At 42.7% G+C, this 24150-nt stretch overlaps 1 protein-coding gene across 1 annotated transcript in view; it reads left to right on the top strand.

Moving 5' to 3' along the window:
- WDR44 (WD repeat domain 44) overlaps positions 1-24150 on the top strand; it is a 131539-nt gene that overhangs the window by 40973 nt on the left and 66416 nt on the right. The window contains exon 2 of the mRNA XM_056539361.1: positions 7236-7269. Coding sequence (XP_056395336.1) covers positions 7236-7269 — 34 coding nt within the window. The remainder of the gene's footprint in view (positions 1-7235; positions 7270-24150) is intronic.

The raw sequence follows: 24150 nt of genomic DNA, 5'->3' as shown, positions 1-24150 counted from the left end.
CTTTTTTGCATATGAGGCCTAATTTTTTGTGCCATAATCTGTTTTTTTGTATCGGTACCATTTTGGTATTGATCTGACTTTTTAATCGCTTTTTAAAAAAAAAAATTCTGGGATATTATAAAAATTGCAGTTCTGTGGTTTGGTATTTTTTTTTTATTTTTTAAATTTACACCATTTACTGTATGTGATACTTAATGTTATATTTTAATAGTTCGTACAATGACGCATGCAGCGATACTAAATATGTTTATTTTTATGTTATATAGGAAAAGGGGTGATTTGAACTTTTAACATGAAAGGGGTTAATATGTGTCTTTTTTTAAACTTTAAATAAAACTTTTTTTACACTTTTTTTTTTTTTTTTTTTACTTTTAGGAGGAATCATTAGATTCCTCATACAGATGAATAGAGTTCTATTGAACTCCATTGATCTGTGTGCTCTGCAATCCATTGATCGAGCCTAGTCCCGCCAGGATCTATCATTGACAGAGCCACAGACACCAGGGAAGCAGGGGTGTGTAACAGCAGCAATAAGGGCCGGAAAAATTCTCCTGGCCGCTGCCCAAACTGCATGTCCCAGGCGTCAAGCGATAAGAATTCCACATTGGATCCTGTATTTATTGGTAACTTTTTGGCTGTCCCCTTTTGTATAAACCGTGCAAACAACATAACTATCTGATAACAAAATCCTACCTGTTAGTGAGCGTCTGGTTTCTTCAAGGTCATGCAGAAAGAGTGGTGTACGGCAGAACAGATGACTCTGCAGAATTTTCTGCTGTTTGGCCTGAAAGGGTTGATGCTAAATTGTGAAGTGAAATAGACCATTTTATAAAGTAGTAATTTTGTATAGGAAATGGAGTGGATCTTTTCCTTGACATCATCGTTCTTTACCAGTTGCATGTGATTTAAAGCTACTTACTTTATGAATGTGCTGTGTATTATAGGCTTTATTTTACATTATTGTTATGCCATGGTTTATCCAAAACTATAGATGGGAGGATAATACGTATAAAGTAAAGCTCTACACTTCTGTTATGTACAAGCATATTCTTTAATCCAAGGAGAATATTTGGAGTGTGTTTAACAGGACTTTTTGTTGTGGAAGTATAATGTATTTAGCTGGTGTATTGAGGTTGTAATGCTTGGGCTGCCTGGGGGAACCTGCTGAACTCAATGTAAATCGCCACAAGTTTCTCTGAAATAGACTTTAATCTACTTTATGACTATTGGCGGTTCTGTGGATGTTGCTGCTGCCATAAGTGTTAGTAAAAGTACACAATCGTGAAATTATAACATCTGGCACAGACCAAGCTGGAAGCAACTCTGAAGGTACAATATTTAGAATAGGTGACACTTGTAGGAAAAGCAGGTCGTTTTTGTAAGGCTGGGTTCGCATCACGTTTTTGCCAAACTGTTTTCAATCAGTTTATCTAAAGAGAAAAAAAACGGATGGAACAGTATGGGGAAAAAGTAAACCGTTTTTAAAAGTGCATACAGTGCCGTCCGTTTTTATTTTTTAAAAAACCCCTTAAGTTTTTAATGGGAGGGGTCTTGGATGGGGACTTTAGGATGCAAATGCGCATGTGCAAAGTAAAAACCGTATATACGGTTTCCCGTATGGAACCATATACATGTGCGTTTCCCATTTGACGTCCATGTTAAAAAAAAATAAAAAATAAAAGTATGCGATTGCAGTACGGTTTTTAAACCGGAGACAAAACCGTGGTCAACTACGGTTTTGAGTACGGGAGAAAACCCTATTACAAGCAAACCGGATGCATACTGTATTCAATTATTTGTCTGTGTATACGGTTTTCAATGCGGTTCCATACGTTTTCAATAATGAAAACTTATACGGGAAACGTTCTTGAAAAACGTGGTGTGGACCCACCCTTACATAGTAGTTATGTGGCTTTGAGGCACTAATGCCACCCCATGTGCATTTACCCTAAACATTGACCTACAGTAGTGTTTCCCAACCAGGGTGCCTCCAGCTGTTGCAAAACTGCAACTCCCAGCATGCCCGGACAGCCAAAGGCTGTCCGGGCATGCTGGGAGTTGTAGTTTTGCAACAGCTGGAGGCACCCTGGTTGGGAAACACTTACCTACAGTATAAATGCCTGTCAATGATGCTGCTGCAGACATAAGCACTTTGACATCTTCACATTATGGGTCACATTTCACTGGAACATGTGGCACAGTATATTTGAGGTGGTCCACAGTGTTATTGTATTTGAAGAAAAACAAAATGGTAACCAGCTCTCACCCTTTTAGGGGTCACAATCTGCATGGACAATCCTGAGCTAAGGTCCAAACCTTCATATGGGTAAAATGGAAATTTCCAGCAAAAGCAAGATCCCGTAATGGGATTTGACTTCTGCTGGACATTCCTCGGTTTCACCCATGTAATGTTTTGGTCTATGTTGACCTTTTATAGCATTTGATAGACTTCTTATCAGAAAATGTATATATGTTCATATAGCAGATATAGAATATGCTTTATATTCCAAATTGTCCTGGCCCAATAAATTGCTAGCAGTCAAGTAGTGGAATGGTTAAGGCTTTCAGTGAGTCCTCATTATAGTGCAGTATTATTTTGCTCTCTGTTAGCCCAGGGCATTGTTCCAGTAGACGGTCTTCAGATTTGGCTGCGAATTCACCACTAATAGCCGGATGTCAGAATGAAGGTGATTCTTGTCCGAGCAGTTTGTGAAATATAAGGTTGTATCGTTCGCTGTATTCTTTCCAATAAGATGTCTGCCGCTGAAATAAATGGGATGTTCTTTTATCTATGTTATTTTTGATCTTTTTGTGAGCAGAGCAATATCGGATATCTATTCTTTACATTATGGGTAATGTTCTTATATGGCTGCCATCACAAGACCTATAATGAATGGTGCCAATCTTTCTACAGACCATAAATTATGAAATATACATTCACATTGCTGAATGCCCTCTTTATTGCTATGGTAGTCTGTGGTCTCCCATAGGTAGATATCATCATTGGTAATTCACAGCGACAAAAATTGGCCGCAAGTTTACAAAGCCAAGGAATCCACATGGGGCCAATACTCCTGTGAAACTTTGCTGTACATGATGCTGCAAAGAAACAGTGTTGTAATGGCATTCAGATGTCACAGTATACAGTAGCTATGGGGGCTTTGGAGATGGCTAACATTAGAGATGAGCGAACTTACAGTAAATTCAATTCGTCACAAACTTCTCGGCTCGGCAGTTGATGACTTTTCCTGCATAAATTAGTTCAGCCTTCAGGTGCTCCGGTGGGCTGGAAAAGGTGGATACAGTCCTAGGAAAGAGTCTCCTAGGACTGTATCAACCTTTTCCAGCCCACCGGAGCACCTGAAAGCTGAACTAATTTATGCAGGAAAAGTCATCAACTGCCGAGCCGAGAAGTTTGTGACAAATCGAATTTACTGTCAATTCGCTCATCTCTAGCTAACATGACCTAATCTTTTTGTATGAATAAAATGTAATAAAGACAACCTCTTTTTCTATGCCCTGTTTGGGCATGTGCATAACTTAGAGCAGTGTTTCCCAACCAGGGTGCCTCCAGCTGTTGCAAAACTACGACTCCCAGCATTCCTGGACAGCCAAAGGCTGTACGGCCATGCTGGTAGTTGTAGTTTTACAAAACTGGAGGCACCCTGGTTAAGAAACACTGTCTTAGGCTGGGTTCACATCACATTTTTCCCCATATGGGAGCACATACGGGTGTGGGGGGGGAGCAAAAAATTTGCGCTCCCGTATCCTGCTGTATGCGGTCCCGTGTGTAATTCATTTCAATGAGCCGACCGGAGTGAACCGGTCGGCTCATTATTCCCTGTATGCGGTTTTCTACCGGACCTAAAACCGTGGTTGACTACGGTTTTAGGTACGGTAGAAAACCGCATACAGGGAAAAAGTTCTTTAGTGTGCACGGTGCAGAAGAATCCCATAACAAATGGTGGCTGCTGCTCATGCTGCCGTGTAAATGAGCCCTTACTCTGATGTACCCAAACCATCCACATTTTACATAGGCGGCCATTAATGTCAGTGGGTGTAATGTTTTACTACTTTTCCTCTAATTACTGGGGTTTCTGAAGCCGTACCTATAAAGGCTTCAATCTGGAAAAGATTAGAGACCACCCTAAATCATTATAAGGCTGCATTCACACCACGTTTCTGCAATGCAGTTCCCGTATCAGGTTTTTGATGAAAAACTAACTCCTCAAAAATTGGACTAAACTGTATCAAAACGTGTGTACAAATTTTAACCCGTATGCGATTTGAAAGATGATGTCCGGTTGCATCCGTTTTTATTAACGCCTTAAGGACCAGGCCAATTTTCACCTTAAGGACCAGAGCGTTTTTTGCACATCTGACCACTTTCACTGTAAGCATTAATAACTCTCGGATGCTTATACTTTTCATTCTGATTCCGAGAATTTTTTTTGGGACATTTTCTACTTTAAGGGTAAATTTTTGTCCTAATTTCTTGGTGAAAAATTTGATGACATCAGAGGGCTTCAAAGTTCTGCAGCAATTTTCCAATTTTTCACAATTTTCAAAATCAGAATTTTTCAGTGACCAGTTCAGTTTTGAAGTGGATTTGAGGGGCCTTCATATTAGAAAAACCCCATAAATGACCCCATTATAAAAACTGCACCCCTCAAAGTATTCAAAATGACATTCAGTAAGTGTGTTAACCCTTTAGGTGTTTCACAGGAATAGCAGCAAAATGGAGAAAATTCAAAATCTTCATTTTTTACACTCTCATGTTCTTGTAGACCCAGTTTTTGAATTTTTACAAGGGGTAATAGGAGAAAAAGTCCCCCAAAATTTGTAACCCAATTTCTCTAGAGTAAGGAAATACCTCGTGTGTATGTCAAGTGTTCGGCGAGCTCAGTAGAGGGCTCAGAAGGGAAGGAGCGACAATTGGATTTTGGAGAGTGAGTTTTGCTGAAATGGTTTTTGGGGGGCATGTCGTATTTAAGCCCCTATGGTGCCAGAGCAGCAGCAAAAAAAAAAACACATGGCATACTATTTTGGAAACTACACCCCTCAAGGAATGTAACAAGGGGTACAGTGAGCCTTAACATGAGAAAAAAATTTTTTCACTAAAATGCTGATTTTCCCCCAAATTTTTCATTTTTACAAGGGGTAATAGGAGAAAATGACCCCCAAAATTTGTAATCCTATTTCTTCCAAGTATGGAAATACCCTATGTGTGGACATCAAGTGCTCTGCTGGTGCACTACAATGCTCAGAAGAGGAGGAGCGACTGAGCTTTTGGAGAGAGAATTTGTTTGGAATGGAAGTCGGGGGCCATGTGCGTTTACAAAGCCCCCCGTGGTGCCAGAACAGTGGACCCCCCCCACATGTGACCCCATTTTGGAAACTACACCCCTCACAGAATGTAATAAGGGGTGCAGTGAGCATTTACACCCCACTGGCGTTTGACAGATCTTTGGAGCAGTGGACTGTGCAAATGAATAATTACATTTTTAATTTTCACGGACCACTTTTCCAAAAATCTGTCAGACACCTGTGGGGGGGGGGGGGGGGGTAAATACTCACTGTAACCCTTATTGCATTATGTGAGGGGTGTAGTTTCCAAAATGGGGTCACATGATCGGGGGGAGGGGGGGCGGTCCATTGTTTTGGCACTATGAGGGCTTTGTAAACACACGTGGCCTTCAATTCTGGACAAATTTTCTCTTCAAAAGCCCATACAGTTCTGTACGGTTCCCATTGACTCCAATGTTAAAAAAAAAAAAAAACTAAACGTATACGGTTTAATACGGTTTTTCACCTGGACCAAAAACCGCTGTAGGTTCCGTTTTTTAGGTATGGAAAAAAAAAAGGGACAAAACCGTACAAGACTCAAAACGGACACAACCGGATGCATCGTTTGGCTTACGGTTTTCAATGGAGAGTCAATGCATACAGTTATCAATTCGGTTCCGTACAGTTTTCACATTGAAAACGTATACGGGAACTGTATTGAAAATACTTGGTGTGAATGCAGCCTTAAAGGGGTATTCCAGGAAAAAAAAAATATATATATATATATATATATATATATATATATATATATAATATTATATATATATATATAATAATATTTATTTATATTTATATTATTCTCAACTGGCTCCGGAAAGTTAAACAGATTTGTAAATTACTTCTATTAAAAAATCTTAATCCTTCCAATAGTTATTAGCTTCTGAAGTTTTCTGTCTAACTGCTCAATGATTGTCACGTCCTGGGAGCTGCGCATGATGGGAGAATATCCCCATAGGAACTGCACAGCTCCCGGGACGTGAGTCATCAGAGAGCAGTTAGACAGAAAAAACAACTCAACTTCAGAAGCTAATAACTATTGGAAGGATTAAGATTTTTTAATAGAAGTAATTTACAAATCTGTTTAACTTTCCGGAGACTGTTGATATATATAAAAAAAAATTTTTTGGCCTAGAATACCCCTTTAATAAGCGATTCTCCATTTCCTAGATAACAAAGCCTGCCCTGTGTAGTGTACACTGACACTGAACCAGCAGGAGGTGCAGAGCATGATATATCACTGCACCCTGCTTTACTATATATTTTCTAAATGAATCTGCATTATATTACAGAACTGTGAAATGCTATTCGGTGGCAGAGCATTGCGGCTGGCATATGTCCCTTAAGCTGTGGCAGCCTTCCAGTATTACAGCATGATGGCGTGGAAGTTTCCTGTAGCTTCCCTGTGGTATAACAATCTGTAGTCAGCTGGTGGATAGTCATAAAATGCATGTAACCTTGGATTGCACTGTTTTTGGGAATTATTGTTATGCACTTCCATATTTTCTTAGACTTGTCATCAGAAATCTTTTTGTATGCTCATGGGGAAATTGAGTACAAATATATCTTGACTAAAATGTACCATGTACTGGTTTCTATAGTCTACAGAGAATTGTACAGTATTTGTTTTCTTGCCAGGAATGGCCGTGCATCATCCTTCTTATTCTCATCCGTGTCTAAGAAGGGAAATGGGGTTTATATCAGATTTACTCTGTAATCTGCCTCTTCATCTCAGAATTGCTATATACTGACCCACTGAAATCCAGTCAGCTTTGTCTTAAGTGACTATGAGAAAATAAATAATCTTCAGTATTCTATTTTAGGAGCTACTGTAATTATGTAGAGGTCAGTAGTCTTATATTTATATTCTTTTTTTTATTTATTTTTTGCAGATCGCCAACAAAGCCAGGAACATTCAGTCTTCAGGTAAGGCTATTTACCAATGTTTTTCCATCATAATCTCTGTCAGCACCAGACTTTGAATATATTGGCCCTGATTTATGAAAATGTGGGGGGGAGGGAATGAGTGTAGAGATTTTGCATAGAGCAACCAATCACAGCTCAGCATATCTTATTGAGCTCTGGTGAAGTGAAAGATTAGCTGTGATTGGTCGCTTTGTGCAAAATCTCTTCACTTTTTCTCTCTTCTTTTTGATAAATCAGGGCCATTATCTGTTTGGAAATACTATTCTAGTTTAAGGCATCAGTCACTAGGCTGACAAAATGCATTGCATAAAGCATCACTGCCATGTTGCTCAGACATGTCAAGTTTAGATTGCAACGGTGTAAAATAAGGTAACAGTCCTCAAGTGATCTAGTGAGGGGGGGGGGGATGGGAAGAGGTGGGAATCAGATAATAGAGGTGAGCAAAAAATAGGGGGTGTGAAGTGAGATTTCCGAACCCAAGGGGCGTGGCTTATGTCCTGCAGACGTGCGATCTCAGCCTCTGCCCTCGCTCCTCCCCTCTCTAGCTTCGGAAAACTTCGCAGGGGGAGTGAAGCAATTCCCCGGCGCATTATGGGCATTTGTGACGACCAAGATGGCGGCTCCATAGAGAATAATAGGTCGATGCTACGTGCGTTAGGGGACCAGGAGATGACTTCCGGTGGCGGCATAGCAGAGAAACGGGACCAGCCAGGTAATGGATCCCATTTAGAAACTTATTTAGCTTGTGTTATTATTACATTTGGGCCCTAATTTGCTAGCGCTGCAGTTGTCCTTTAACCTCGGTTATCTAATTTTCTACCTAGTCGAGCTGCACAACCCCCCTGTTAACCTATTAGATTGCAACGGGTCTAAGAAGTCAGGCACCCTACAGTCACTGATTACAGCCAGGTGAAGTGCGTGACAGTGCATGCGTCACTCCCCGGCTGTCACTCTCTAACCCGCCCCTTTCACTGCATATGTCTTTATAGGGAAATGGGTCGGACACAGCGACCAGCCAGGGAGTGAAGTGCTCTTGGTGCGACCGGAACTTTTGACATGTCTGGACAATGTGTGAAGTGTTCATACAAAATGCAAGTCAAGCTTTAAAGGGTTTTTTCATCTTACATAGTTAATCCTGTATCCATACACATTAAGCTTTTGACAAGACCCATTATTATTATTTTGTCTAAGTGAAAATGAAGCAAATTTGCAGTTTTGATTACTCTCTACTACTGTTCTGTCTATATAACGCACATTCAAATCTAGGTCTCCATGGTTACAGACTACAAATAATGCTGTGTAGTCTGACCCTTCATACTCTCTCCTATCTATCAGCCACTTTTTGCTAATGTATATTTTGTACTTTTTATAGAAATCATGGCTAATAAATAAATCAGGGTTTTGTCCAAGCACAAACAGGGACAAAGTCCATTAAGTGAGGGTGGGCTAGCACTCCTCTGTACTGTCTGATAGGACAGGAGAGGTCAAAGAGGAGTCCTATCAGACAGGAGAGAGCACAGAGGAGTCCTATCAGACAGGAGAGAGCACAGAGGAGTCCTATCAGACAGGAGAGAGCACAGAGGAGTCCTATCAGACAGGAGAGAGCACAGAGGAGTCCTATCAGACAGGAGAGAGTACAGAGGAGTCCTATCAGACAGGAGAGAGTACAGAGGAGTCCTATCAGACAGGAGAGAGTACAGAGGAGTCCTATCAGACAGGAGAGAGTACAGAGGAGTCCTATCAGACAGGAGAGAGTACAGAGGAGTCCTATCAGACAGGAGAGAGTACAGGGGAGTCCTATCAGACAGGAGAGAGCACAGGGGAGTCCTATCAGACAGGAGAGAGCACAGAGGAGTGCCAGCCTGCCCTCACTTACTGGGCTTTGTCCATGTCTTTGCTTCAGCTTGGACAAAGCCATGATTTTATAAGCCATGATTTCTATAAAAAGGAAATAACATTTTCTTAAGAAGTATATTAGAAAGGTTAAAGGGGTATTCCGGGCAAAACAAAATCCTTTGTATAGGGGATAAGATATCTGATCGCGGGGGGCCCGCTGCTGGGACCCCCGCGATCTCCCTGCAGCACCCGCATTCTATGCGGAGTTGTGTCTCTAGTTTCAGAAACCTCCGGGTTTCCGGGACTGGAGACGTGAGGTAATGCCACGCTCCCTCAATTAATGGCTATTGGAGGGGGCGTGAAAGCAGTCACGCCCCCTCCCATAGACATGCATGGAGGAGGCGTGGCATGATTCCTCCTCCAGCAGCGACCCCCGCCATCAGACATCTTATCACCTATCCTTTGCATAGGGGATAAGTAGGGGATAAGATGTTTTTGCCCAGAATACACCTTTAATGTTTTGCCAAGATGTACAGCATATAAAAAGTTTTTGAATCTGACAGTGTCCATTTAAATATAATAACAAAGATTAGGAAATTTCTCCAATAGTTCAGATTGTTTTTTAACTTGCTATTGTTTCAATTAACCTAGTCACCTGCACTTTTGTCTAGCTATGTGTTTTACCACATCCTGTCATACATAAAGATAGATTTGGCTACACTCCTCAATGCCTCCTCTTACAAAGGGGAAAACCAATATATCTTTAAAGTTATACATGACTTGAAACAGGGCAAAGCCCCTGGCCCTGACGGCCTGTCGGCCCTCTATTACAAAAAGTTCAGTCCTATTCTACTACCTCACATTGTCTCTTTTTGCAACAGGATGCTCTCTGATTCCCCCATGCCCCCAGAGTTCCTTACTGCATTGATTGTAGTCATCCCTAAGCCTAATAAAGATCCCTTGCTCCCTTCCCATTATCGCCCAATCGCCCTAATTAATTTGGACACTAAGTTGTTCACCTCCATATTAGCCCGCAGACTGAATAAATTCCTCCCTGACCTGATTCATAATGACCAAGTGGGGTTCATCCCTGGTCGTCAAGCCCCAGACAATATCCATAAGGTCCTTGATGTGATTCACTGGTCTTCTTCGACTCTGGTCCCCCTGACTTTGTTGGGGCTTGATATTGAGAAGGACTTTGACTCCGTCTCATGGTCCTATATGTTTAAGGTTCTGGAAAGAATGGGATTCTCAGGCCAGTTTATAGCTGCTCTACACACATTATATTCTTCACCTCAGGCTTATCTTAAACTCCCCTCCTCTTCCCCGAGTCCCATTGCTATTGAGCGGGGTACTCGCCAGGGGTGTCCGTTATCGCCTGCCTTATTCGCTTTGGCCATGGAACCACTGGCGAGTGCCCTAAGAAGTAACCCTGACATCTCGGGAGTAGATATATTGGGATCGGTATATAAGGTTAATTTATTTGCGGACGATCTGTTATTGACCCTTACGAACCCCCTGGTTTCCATTCCAAATTTATTTGCGGTCCTAGATAATTTCTCTGCGGTCTCCGGACTAGTAATTAATAAGAACAAGTCGGAGATATTGTTCTGTAACACCCCCAGGTCGACACATGATCTCATAGGTCTTAACTTTCGATCTCCACCCCACCACTTCTCACCTTCCCTATCTTGGGGTTTCTCTTCCCTCTAACGTTGCTTCTCTTTATAGACTTAATTACCCCCCTCTCTTTAAGTCCCTGAGGGCCGACATGGCTAAATGAAATCTTCCTCATATCTCCTGGCTGGGCAGGCTCCACTCTGTCAAGATGGTACTGCTACCTAGATTGTTATATTTATTCCGAACCCTACCTATTCCTCTCCGCTCACCAGATCTCCGGACACTCCAGGCTGATATATTTCGTTTCATTTGGAGAGGCCTCTGCCCCCGTATCCCCAGAGTTATTATGTACTACCATAAGAATGTTGGGGCTCTATCTGTCCCCAACCTCGTCAAATATTATAGAGCGGCTCGTCTTGCTCAATTGTTATTATGTAACGCAGTTTCGGGTGCACCTCGCTGGCTTACTCTGGAAAATGCTCTCCTCTCCCCCCATACTTTATGCTCTCTTATGTGTTCATCCAGTCCTATATTTACTTTGATCCCCCCCCTCTGCTCTCCTCTCTCGCTACTCGCTGCTCTTGTGGAGATCGGTTCGCTTCAAGACTCCTCTTCAATCTCCTCTGTCCCCAGCCTTACCTATTTTTCATAACCCCCTTTTTGCTCCAGGCCTCAACACAGGTCCATTTCACTGGTGGGTGCTCCACAAACTTACTCGCCTACATAATTTTCTCCTTCGTACCCACCTTATGACCAAGGAGATGTTTATAGCTAGATATACTCCTCCACCTTCTGAATTGTATAGACTTAACCAGATCTTTTCCTTCCTTCTATCTCTTCCCTTCTCCTCTTCGGGGATTTCCCCTACCTCTTTTGAGACACTTGCCATCTATTCACCCTCTCGACCTGGCTCCCTATCTCACATTTACGCTTTGCTTAACAAGCCTCCTCCAGACACTAAGCTGCCTTTCATGACTCAATGGGAAGAGGATCTGGGGGTCTCTATGCCCTTATCTACGTGGCACGATTGTTGTATCCAAATCAGTAAAGGGAGTTGGCAGGTTTCCCTCGTTGAAACCTCCCTGAAGGTCCTACACAGGGCTTATTATGTGCCAGCTCGCTTGCACATCATACACCCTGAGGTGTCCTCAGAATGCTTTAGGGGCTGCCGGGAGACGGGTTCCATGCTCCCATATATGGTGGACCTGCCCTCAAGTGGCGAGATTTTGGTCGGACATAGCAAGCTTAATTTCCTCGGTCTTACACATTAGACTGTCCCCCTCTCCTGATGTTTGCTTATTGGGACGTAGGCCGCAGGGCATGTCTTTTGCTTCATTTAAGTTAACTCAATTTATTCTGCTGGCGGCCAGGATCCATGTGGCGTCTAAATCGCTCTCCAATGTTCTATCTAGCTCTATGGTAGTCTCTAGAGTAAATCAAATATTGCTATCTGAAAAACTTAATGCAATTAGAGCTGACACCAGATATAACTTTGATAAGGTTTGGGTCTTCTCCCCATGCCCCGGACTTGACGTATTACCTATCTTTGTGATGCACTGTATTAATAGGTCTAAAACATTTCACAACACGGATTACTTATCCCCACTGATACTTCCCTTACCCTTCTTCTCCATCACCCACCCTCCTTGCCCTCCCCATCCTTACCTACCCCCCGTCCTTCCCCGGGTCCACTGATCCTGGCCCCAGTTGGTTGGCATTATTGCCGGTTGTTGTCTACGTTGAGACTACATTAGATTCAAAGCTAGTTGTATGTACTTTTATACTGTTTAACTGTGATTGCTATGTGCTTCTCTGTACCGTATCCTTGCTTTCAATAAATATATATTTTGACACTAAAGTTATACATGACTATATTTCTTCACATTGACTAGTGGTATAAATTCTTAGGTGGGGTATAGGTCTAGTACTGCAGTCAGTGCCCTCACTGGTACTGCCTTCTCTGGCAACCTGTACAGGATGTATTGGTGGCATAAATCTTCATGCACCTCATGACCCCTGAACAATGAATGTGAAAACCTTGTATATCCCCTACTGGTTGTTGCAAGACAACATATGGAGCATGTTCATTATTGTTTATAGGTAAAATATTAGTATTAGTATTGAAGACTGCTCTAATGAATAGAAACAATAACTTCCTGCATGTGACTAATACACATGGACTGCAGATCGCAAATTGGATGGTAACCTTTCTTTATGTATACTGGAAGCAATGTGCAATGTACATTCCAATATCAAGACAATCTCATGAGTGACTGGGGATTAAGGAATGTGATAGATAATTGCCGATTCTTGATTGGTAGTATATCATTTACTCTGTATGTCGGGCTGACAGTAATGCTTTGGAATATTTTACATTGATTTAAATTACCGTAGTTATATATTATTCAAAGTAGAAAAAAGACATGGTTGCACATCTACATATTGTATTTTGATCTAATTGCTTCTCAGCATAAATTCAAAAACTAACAGGTTGTTAGTATACATTTTGATCAAAAGGTACAAGCCCACTCGCCACGTCAAGGCCACCTAATTAGAGTGGGTCCCTAACATCCCTAGCATAAAATGGCGTAGCGGCGACCGCCACCGCCGCAACACCAGTGCCCACCGGGGGAACTACCCAGTGGCAGAGTGGCCCCAATGCCACTCAAACCAATCCCTGGGTCGCACCTCCCTACAGACACAGCGCCACGGCAGCAACGTACGCCGCACAGCACCACACCAGTGTGAACAGGGTGTAAAAGCTCACTTACCATGTGCTTCCAGTCAGACTGGGAGGCTTCTAGGAGAGAAAAGGCCCTTGTGTAGCTAACTACTACTTTTATAGGGTTGGACTGAGGGGGTGGGGTAGATTGCAGACACAAGTTGAAACAAAAAAAAAAAGGGGGGATAGAAAACACAATCTACATATTGTATTTTGATCTAATTGCTTCTCAGCATAAATTCAAGAACTAACAGGTTGTTAGTATACATTTTGATCAAAAAGTACAAGCCCACTTCATTTCGTGCTAGGGACACACTCTGAATAGGTGGCCTTGACGTGGCGAGTGGGCTTGTACTTTTTGATCAAAATGCATACTAACAACCTGTTAGTTTTTGAAAGCAATTAGATCAAAATGCAAAAATGTGCGACCATGTCTGTTTTTTCTACCTGGATTCACATTGAGTATTCTATCCACTCCTGTTTATTCCACTTGGCCTTCACTCCTCCCCACCCCCTCAGCCCAACCCTATATAAGCTTTTACACCTTGTTCACACTGTTGTGGTGCTGTGCGGCGTCCGTTGCTGCTGTGGCAATGTGTCTGTGGGGGGCGCGGCCCGGAGACTGGTTTGAGTGGCATTGGGGCCGCTCTGCCAGTGGGTTGTTCCCCCTGTGAGCACTGGTTTTGCGGCGGTGGTGGACGCCGCCCAGTGCCACATCATCTTATGCTAGGGACGTTAGGGACGCACTCTCAATAGTTGGCCTTGATGTGGCGAGTGGGCTTGTACCTTTTAATCAAAATGTATACTTACAACCTGTTTTTGAAATAATGCTGAGAAGCAATTAGATCAAAATACAAAATTGTGGATGTGCAGCCATGTCTGTTTTTTCTACCTAGATTCATATAACTAATTTATCCACCATCATGAGAAAAAGTGCCAAGAATGTGTAGGACATGCTTACTGACACGTCCTTGCCTTTTTTTTTTTCTCCCAAGTTCCCCAATACTTTGTGCCTACTTGTAACTTGTAATCTGGAATACTCCTGTATAGGGTGGCTCTGTTTCTTTGATACAGACATCAATTCTTTGTGTGATTGGTTAAAGAGATATATTTCTGCTAGACAATGCTGCCTCAAGGGGGAGTCATTGAAGACTGATTTATGCAGTGTGCATTGAAGACTATGGGGGAGATTTATCAAAACCTGTGCAGAGAAAAAGTTGTCCAGTTGCCCATAGCAACCAATCAGATAATCTTTCATTTTTGAGAGGCCTTGTTAGAAATTAAAGAAGTGATCTGATTGGTTGTTATGGGAAAATGGTCAAATCTCCCCTTATGTGTTTTACAAAACGCATGTTTTATTTGTTTTTTAACCTCTTAAGGAGCAAGGACGTACCGGTACATCCTGAATCCGCTCCCGTTCTATAATGCGGGGCAACGGCCTCTAACAACGGCCGGGACCCGTGGCTAATAGCACGCGACACTGATCGCGGTGCCACGCGCTATTAACCCTTTAGACGCGAAGTTCAAAGTTGAATGCCGCGTCTAAAGTGAAACTAAAACATTGCCGGCTAGCTCAGGGGGCTGTTCGGGATTGCCGCAGCGAAATTGCGACATCCCGAACAGCTGTGACACAGCAGGAGGGTCCCTACCTGCCTCCTTGCTGTCCGATCGCCGAATGACTGCTCAGTGTCTGAGATCCAGGCATGAGCAGTCAAGCGGCAGAATCATCGATCACTGGTTTCCTATGAGAAACCATTGAACAATGTAAAAGATCAGTGTGTGCAGTGTTATAGCCCCCTATGGGAGCTATAACATTGCACAAAAAAAAAAAAAAAATTTATAAAGATCATTTAACCCCTTCCCTAATAAGTTTGAATCAACCCCTTTTCCCATAAAAAAAAAAAAAAAAGTGTAAATAAAAATAAACATATGTGGTATCGCCACGTGCGGAAATGTCCGAATTATAAAAATATATCGTTAATTAAACCGCACAGTCAATGGTGTACGTGCAAAAAAAAATCCAAAAAGTCCAAGATAGCATATTTTTGGTCACTTATATCATGAAAAATGAATAAAAAACAATTAAAATGTCCGATCAATACAAAAATGGTACCGCTAAAATCACGGCGCAAAAAATGAGTCCTCATATAACACCATATGAGGAAAAATAAAGTTATAGGGGTCAGAAGATGACAATTTTAAACGTATAAATTTTCCTGCATGTAGTTATGATTTTTTTTTTTTTTTTTTTTTTTTTTTTTTAGAAGTACAACAAAATCAAACCTATATAAGTAGGATATCATTTTAATCATATGGGCCTATAGAATAAAGAGAAGGTGTAATTTTTACCTGAAAAATGGACAGTGTAGAAACAGAAGCCCCCAAAAGTTACAAAATGTTTTTTTTGTTTTTTTTCAATTTTGTCTCTCTCTGATTTTTTTTTTCTGTTTCGCCGTACTCCACTCGACTCCATAAAGAAAACTGCTGCTGAAATGTCACAACACTACTGCAGAAAAAAAGCAGCATATCTTCAAATGCACTGTGTGAATGTGACTATAATCAACTTCCTTTTACCAAACATTTGGTCACTACAATACTGTACTGCATCACAAAAATACTACCTGTTTATGAAGGTATTCACTAAAGTATTACTAATCGTAATTTCTTAATATCAATTTAGATATAGTAATAATACTAGGGCTAAACCAATTTGCAAGGTAAAAAATAAACTGTAAAGCAGTACAATCTATTATTTCCCATACCCGTGCACAGTGGCAAAATATTTTTGCATACGCCCCAGCTTTATGCAACAAATGCTGCACAAACTCACACTTAGTGCAAAAAAATTATGTGCAATTTAGCGTTGTTGTAGGGAATGCTATTTATTAAGGTTTATTATTCCCTATCAGTAAAATAATATACCTTGATTTTATTGTCCTTTCCTCTTTTCTGATATGCAGCTGGCCCTCTAATCTTTTTACCAGGCTAGTGTTCTGTGCTTAGTCAGGAAGGTGACCGTGCCAGGAGCAGGATGGCTCTCAGGTTTGTCCCTGAGGGAGTGTTAGTGACCCAGATCAATTTAATGCCAATTCACTGGAGGTAAATCAAATTCCACTCTGCAGGAGGGAGTGTTTGACTTCATTGTGTGCCTACTACCTCACTCTGTACTTTTAACATCTAAAATTAGAACATATTAATCTTTAATAAATAAAAAAATATATTCCTCAGTAAATTATATCAATACCTAATGCTAGAGGAACATAGTCATAGGTGCACAGAGCCCTGCTTGTCCTCGGTGCACAGAGCCCTGCTTGTCCTCGGTGCACAGAGCCCTGCTTGTCCTCGGTGCACAGAGCCCTGCTTGTCCTCGGTGCACAGAGCCCTGCTTGTCCTCGGTGCACAGAGCCCTGCTTGTCCTCGGTGCACAGAGCCCTGCTTGTCCTCGGTGCACAGAGCCCTGCTTGTCCTCGGTGCACAGAGCCCTGCTTGTCCTCGGTGCACAGAGCCCTGCTTGTCCTCGGTGCACAGAGCCCTGCTTGTCCTCGGTGCACAGAGCACCTGCTTGTCCTCGGTGCACAGAGCACCTGCTTGTCCTCGGTGCACAGAGCACCTGCTTGTCCTCGGTGCACAGAGCACCTGCTTGTCCTCGGTGCACAGAGCACCTGCTTGTCCTCGGTGCACAGAGCGCCTGCTTGTCCTCGGTGCACAGAGGCCTGCTTGTCCTCGGTGCACAGAGGCCTGCTTGTCCTCGGTGCACAGAGGCCTGCTTGTCCTCGGTGCACAGAGGCTTGCTTGTCCTCGGTGCACAGAGGCCTGCTTGTCCTCCCTTCCTGTATTTTGTCCCAGAGACACAGGCAATAGCTGCAGGGACATGATAGCATTTTTTTCACCCAAAAATATATACATTTTCATTTTTTTACCAATGTAGATTACAGCTATACATATAATGTTATCTATATTATATAAAAGTTTTTGCAATTGACAGGTTTATTTTAAGCAGCCCTTTGCCCCTTCTGTCTGACAAAATTGTATGCGAAGATCTGGTGATGTAATCGCCCGTGTTTTATCCTCTTACTTTGAGTTGCCCATATAGTGAACCCTTTGCTGTGCAGTAAGTACAGTCGTGAACAGTTGTTTTAATATCCGCCCTTAGGCTGAAAATACAGAATAATATAAAATCTTCTTGAATCTTCGATTATTTCTGTCTGTGCTGTAATGTTTGTTGTGCTGGGTTACTGTGAGAAAACATTCCTACAGACAACCTTGGTTATTAAATGTTTTATCAGCAAACAGTACATTTACTTCACCTTCCTGGGCGGCACTGCCTTAGACACAAGATAAAAATCTGCTGCTGCCTTGTTTGAAAAATTATCACATTTCGTTTTGCCAACGTTTAGTATGCAAAAGAATAACAATTTTTTTTTTGATCATCTCAGTTTAGGCCATCGGTGTTTTTACCCATAAGACCCTTTTCATGGTACATTTGATGGCTGATGGAATTGAGTATATCACTCGCCCCAGTCACTGAAGATCTGGTTCTACTTCATATGTCTGATTACGTGAGGTCCCAGGGACACCCTCCCATTGTTTATACACTGTATGGACAGAAGTATGGTGCCCCATCTCTTAAAGGAGAAGTGCACTATAGTTTTAGATTGCAATCTCCTGTACAAGGCTCTCCCTCTTCCAGGAAGCGGCGCTTCACAACCCCTGCACGAAGTGGTGGCCGACACGCCACCTCCATATATCTCTATGGGAGAGTTGAAGGTAGCCGAACGCAGTCTGCCTTTCCAAACATTTGTGGAAGAATGGGTTTGTCCTGTGAAAATGACAGGCTAGGGGATAAGTATCTGATTGCAGGGGGTCCGACCAATCTCCAGCAGAACGGGACACCGGCCCACAAATGAATGGAGGGCATGCCATCTGCAGCACACCCTCTCGCTGAGGGTCGTGAACCCATTTCTGGGACCTGTGGATAAGTGATTAGTTCATTTTCACCTGACAACCCCTTTAAGCATGGTGCTGTAATAAGACCCTACTGCTGGAAGTAAGTTCCTGAAACGTCTTACCTCCCAGATAAGTGTTTCCCAACCAGTGTGACTCCAGCTATTGCAAAATTTACAACTCCCAGCATGCCCAGGCAGCCTTCGGCTCTCTGTAGTTTTGCAACAGCTGGAGGCACACTGTTTGGGAAACACTGTCCTAAATCTTCCAAGTGTCGCCAAGTACTAAGGCACAAAAGTCGCCAATGCTCTGCTTAATAAATAGCTGCATTGTTTCAGACTTCATTTGGCATTAGCATCATCACAAAACTGTGCCCGCCGGGAGCTTCATGGCATTGGTTTCCATGGCTGAGCAGCTGCATTCATTCCTTAGATCACTGAGGACAATGCCAAGGGTTGGATGAAGTGGTGTAAATACACCACCACTGGACTCTGGGGTAGTGGAAACGTGTTCTCTGGAGTGACTGATCACTTCTCTATGTGGCAGTGTGATGGATCAGTCTGGGTTGGGCAAATGCCAGGAGAATGTTACCTGCCTGACTAATGGACAACTCGCTTTCTGCAGGCGTTCATGATACAGTACAAAGTGCAGTGGGTGTTTTTTTTTATTTCTTCTGTGTCGCATACAGTAGTTAAGTGCATAATACAGTAAGGGAGAAATGCTTATTCCTCTGTGCTGACCACAAGTTAAGTGTCTGTAGCAATCTGTTATGGCAGCCAGCCCTCTGACGTTATAGTCAATGGATACAGTGATGGACTTTTGTCGGTAGCTCTGACAAGTCACCTTACCAGTACAGTCAAATCCATAAAATGAAGCTTTTTTTTTTATACTGGATATGCGTTTCTCTATACTTTATAGTAGAAATTTAAGGTTACTTCCGTATTATTGACCTATAAGCGTTTCCATAGGCAAATATAGAAAAAAACTAATTTAATCGGTTGTTTTCAACCTAAATGATTTGATTGTCTATACCTATAAGTAGGTCCAAATCCCCCTTTCTATCATTAAAGAGTACCTCTCACTGTCCCATTGTGATAAACCACCCCCTGCCTTTTATTTTTTATTATTTTTTCGTTTTCTACCTTGATATTACTCTGTATTTTCTGCTCAGCTACACTTCTGCCAGGCAAGCAGGAGTCCAAAGTCTGTGCAAGATGGCGGGGGTGGGGGGGGGGGGGTGGGGGGATGTGCTCTGGACATGTAGGGAGACACCTAGTGGCAGCTTTTTTAAAACACAAAACATAGAAAACATATTTTTTGTAAACAAAGTACATTAGAAAGATTTTTATTTACCATAAGGAGTGCAATAGCAAAGTTTTTAGTTTTAATGACAGTGTCCATTTAAAGGGTAACTGACCACAGGATCATCCACACTAACCCCCTTATACAGGTTAATAATGTTTTTAGGGCCAGTAGCAGTGGTGTGTGCAATTGCCAATGCCCCTTCATACAACTGATGGGTCCGACTCCTGCCATTCTAATATTTATGGTCTATTTTGAGACCATTTAAAGGGGTACTCCACTGGCCATCGTTAGGAAGTAAATGTTCCGAACGCTATTTTCGTGCTGCGGTGGTCGGCCACGCCCCTCATGACATCACTGACACGCACCCTCAATGCAAGTCTATGGGGGGCGCGCGCGCGTGACGGCTGACACGCCCCCTTCCATAGACTTGCATTGAGGGGGCATAGCCGTGATGTCACAAGGGGCGTGGCCGACACCTGTAGCGCGAAAACAGCGTTCGGAACATTTACTTCCGAACGATGGTCAGTAGAGTACCCCTTTAATAATATGATGCTGTTGAACCCCCTTTTAATACATGCTAAATGTAACACTTGTACCCCTTATGACTAATGGGGGCAGAAATTTTGGGATCCCAAGGTTTTGAGAACAGTGATCTCTGTCCTCTGTAATTTGAGCAGAGGAATTAGTTTACATGGCTTGCAGTGGCCTCATTATGGCTAATGTGTGGCCATGCTGTGGTCAAATAAATACTTTAGTTTGCAATTCTACTGCATTTGCATTGTTTTATTTTTTTATTGTTTTTTTTCCTGCATATATTACTGTGGCCAAAGAACGCGGTCTACTGGTGGAACTCAGAATGGTTATCATTCAGGGATCGACCGATAGCGATTTTTTAGGGCCGATACCGATAACCTGTGGAGGTTATCGACTATTTATCCCTCATCAAACACCATTCTCCCCCCCCTCCCCCCGCCGGCGACGGCGCTGCAAATCATTGATTTAATGTGGGCGCTTTAAATCAATGAACTGCAGCGGCTTTTGTGGTGCCAGAGACCGCCGCCGCCACCCACTTCTCTCCCCCTGCCTGTCCTGGGGTCCTCCTGAGGCCTACCCTGCCCCCACCTATCCTCTGCCCAGAGACCGTCGCCTCCTGTTTCTCTCCCCCTGCCGGTCTTTAGTCCAACCATTACCGCTGCCCCATTGCCTCCCCCATCTCTGGTTTTATAATTACCTGTTCCCGGGGTCCGCGCTACTTCTGGCTCCGGCGGCGTCCTGAGCTGTCACTGTGCGCACTGACGGTGACGTCGCGTTGAGGACGTCACTCGTCATTGGGTAGCCCACAGCGTAACACAGGATGCCACAGGAGCCAGAAGTAGCGCGGACCCCGGGCCCCGGGAACAAGTAATTATAAAACCGGGGATGGGGGAGGCAATGGGGCGGCGGCGGTCTCTGGCCGGGGCGGTGCGGTGGGGGTGTGTGGCGGGGGTGGGGCATTATCGGATTATCGGCAAGGTAATTGCCGATACCAATAATGTCCAAAATCGTGAATATCTGCCCATAATATCGGCCAAACCGATAATTGGTCGATCCCTAATATCAGTAGTGTGTTTTTTTTTTTTTTTTTTTTTTTTTTTTTTAGGTCACATGCAGTTATCCTGCTGGTTTGTACAAAGTGGGAAAACAAACACTAAAGGAGTTCACAAAAACAATTTGCTGCAGCATCCTCCACATGCTATGTGTTCGTGTTTCCGCTAGACCCCAGCACAGTCCTGCTCTTTACCATTTAGTCACTTTCCTCTGCCCCTCCTGTTTGACTACCTTGTCAATATACTGGGCTTTAGCAGATTAACAGATTCAGGGTCAAAAGCCCTATATGACCCTTACTTTATATGCTAAAAACCTGGCAACAGGTTCACATTAAAAGGGTTCATGAATCCTTCAAAAATGAATGCCTTGTCCTTATGTCACCCATCGATTAGATAGGTGAGCGTTTTCAATGTTTTTACTGCCTGCAGGACGATTTGTTCTTGCAAACACCATACTATTTGTAGCAGCGGTACAGTATATTGCCCAGTCCAATTGAATGCCTAGAATAGTCATGTACAATTATAAACTGACCTGCTGCTCAACATCAAAGAGTATTCAATGCTTGCACAAGTGCCAAAGCCCCTTTAACACTAGGAGGGGACCCCTACAGATGAATCACTAATTTAAAAAAAGTAAATGACCCATTTAATATCACAAACTTTATAGTCACTGACTTTGAACCATTGATCCTGAGAATGAAGAGAATGCACTTTGAATTTAGCACACTATCCCTTTCTTAGTTTTAAATGTACAGTGATACCCCGGGCAGCTGGAACCAATGTAGAATTGATAGGGTTCCCAGATATTGAACCCCGATGATTATAAAGTTATGGCGTATACTGATAAGATGGGAATACTCCTTTTAAGGTTTAGAAAAAAAAGTTTTGTTTTTTTGTCTTTTTCATAACTTCATTTTTATTAAATAATAGTAATGTATTATAGTGAGATATTCAGCTTAGCTATAAGTAGGGAAAATATCTTTGCATAATGAAGCAAAATTTATAGTCGGTTACTGTAAGAAGTGCTTGATGTTTATAGACCTATAGCAGGTGATTTAGTGCTCGGTGTATCCCGCTGATGCTTGTATGTGGAGGGAATAGGATCCTCCGTTACAGCACAGTGTGATGTAAATCTATCTTGGCTGGTACATTAGTTCTTGAGGGACCCAATTAGTGCAGCTGATTGATAACCGGACTGGCGGGCAGGGCGCACTCATTAGCTGCCCGGGCTCACATAACAAGTGATGATATCCAGGCCTGGCAGATCTACCAAGTCTATATACACATCTGTTTATAGCCAGACTAGTAACTGTCCAAGCCATTTCATGTTTGGAAGCTGTAGGTGCTCACAGCTCAGCCAATTGGATGGACTGCATTGTAAAAAGTTTTAGGGACTATTGTGTAACTATAGTACAGTGCGGTACAGATGGTCAGGCTTTTTATAATTGGAACATGGCAGCTGTTGTGTTTCCCACCCATAAAAAAAGTTGACTGTAGTGTCATCACATGCTTTGTGTGGAATACAAAGTATAGCATTCTATATTGACTAGTGTTCTTTTTAAAAATGTATATCGCAGTACAGTGCATTTTTCTGAAAACTGGTATTAGTGGTACGCTTTAAAGGGGTACTCCACTGGCCAGCATTCAGAACTAAATGCTGTTTTCGAGGTGCGGGGGTCGGTCACGCCCCTTGTGACGCCCCCTCCCATAGACTTGCATTGAGGGGGCATGGCCGTGACATCACAAGGGGCATGGCCGACCAATGCAGCCCGAAAACAGCGTTCGGAACTAAATGTTCCAAACGCTGTTTTTGCTCTGCAGTGGTCGGCCACGCCCATTGTGACATCACCGCCACGCCCCCTCAATGCAAGTCTATGGGCAGGGGAGTACCCCTGTAAAGAGGATGCTCTGCTTTAAAGGAATTCCACATGAAATAACAATTCTGAAATCTCTCTTCTTGTAGCTCTGTCGTGCTGCCCCTCATTGATTCTTACTAGAAATGGATGGTAAAGGGTACATACACTGAGGATTTGCTGCTGTTGAAATCATTGTAACTAAATGACAACATCAAATTCCCAAAGGATGTTGTTCATTAGAATGTACCTTTTTTTAAGCAATACTTTTTGTTCAACAAGTTATCTTCTTATCACAGGATAGGGGATAACTAGAAGATTGGCGGGGGTCTGACTGCTGGGACTCCTGCCAATCATGAGAACGTTGGCAAACTGTGCCCCTGAATGGACAGAGCAGGTCGCACATGTGTGGCCACCACTGTATTCATTCTCTATCAAACAATAGACATTGCTGAGTGATGAATTCAGCAATGATTGGAAGCCTGGCCTCTTCCATTCAGTCAGGAGCACAGTTAGCATGGGTTCCTGGGATCATTGGGGGATCCAGCAGTTGGACCCCACCGATCTGCTAGTTATTTCCTGTAAATAGGGAATAACTTTTTGAATTGAGAATACTCCATTGTCTTAGACAATTAAATCAAAGCTGACAGTCCCAATCTGTTGTTTTTTTCATTTATTTGTTCATGGTTGTATGTATGTATTTATTTTACAGGGTGCCATCACTTTGTTTGGTGGGGATCTCGCCTCTGGGACCCCCACTGATGCTGAGGGTATTGGGAATCATTGATTGTTTACTGTTAAAGGGGTTATCCACCATAAAGGTGATTTAAGCACCTACCTGGCAGACAGTAATGGACATGCTTAGGAAGGATCTTCACTTGTCTTGGGACTAAATGGCTATATCATGAGATTACCATAACACTGTGGCTAGCTTTTTGTGAACTTATATTTCCTGTTTGACTACAAATCCCACAATGCCATTTTCCTCCCTCCCACACATCGGCCACCCCACCCA

This window comes from Hyla sarda, chromosome 9 (assembly GCF_029499605.1).
Source record: "Hyla sarda isolate aHylSar1 chromosome 9, aHylSar1.hap1, whole genome shotgun sequence".
Lineage (NCBI taxonomy): Eukaryota > Metazoa > Chordata > Amphibia > Anura > Hylidae > Hyla > Hyla sarda.
Note: the sequence above shows the minus strand (reverse complement) of the source record. Positions and strands in the feature narration are given on the sequence as shown.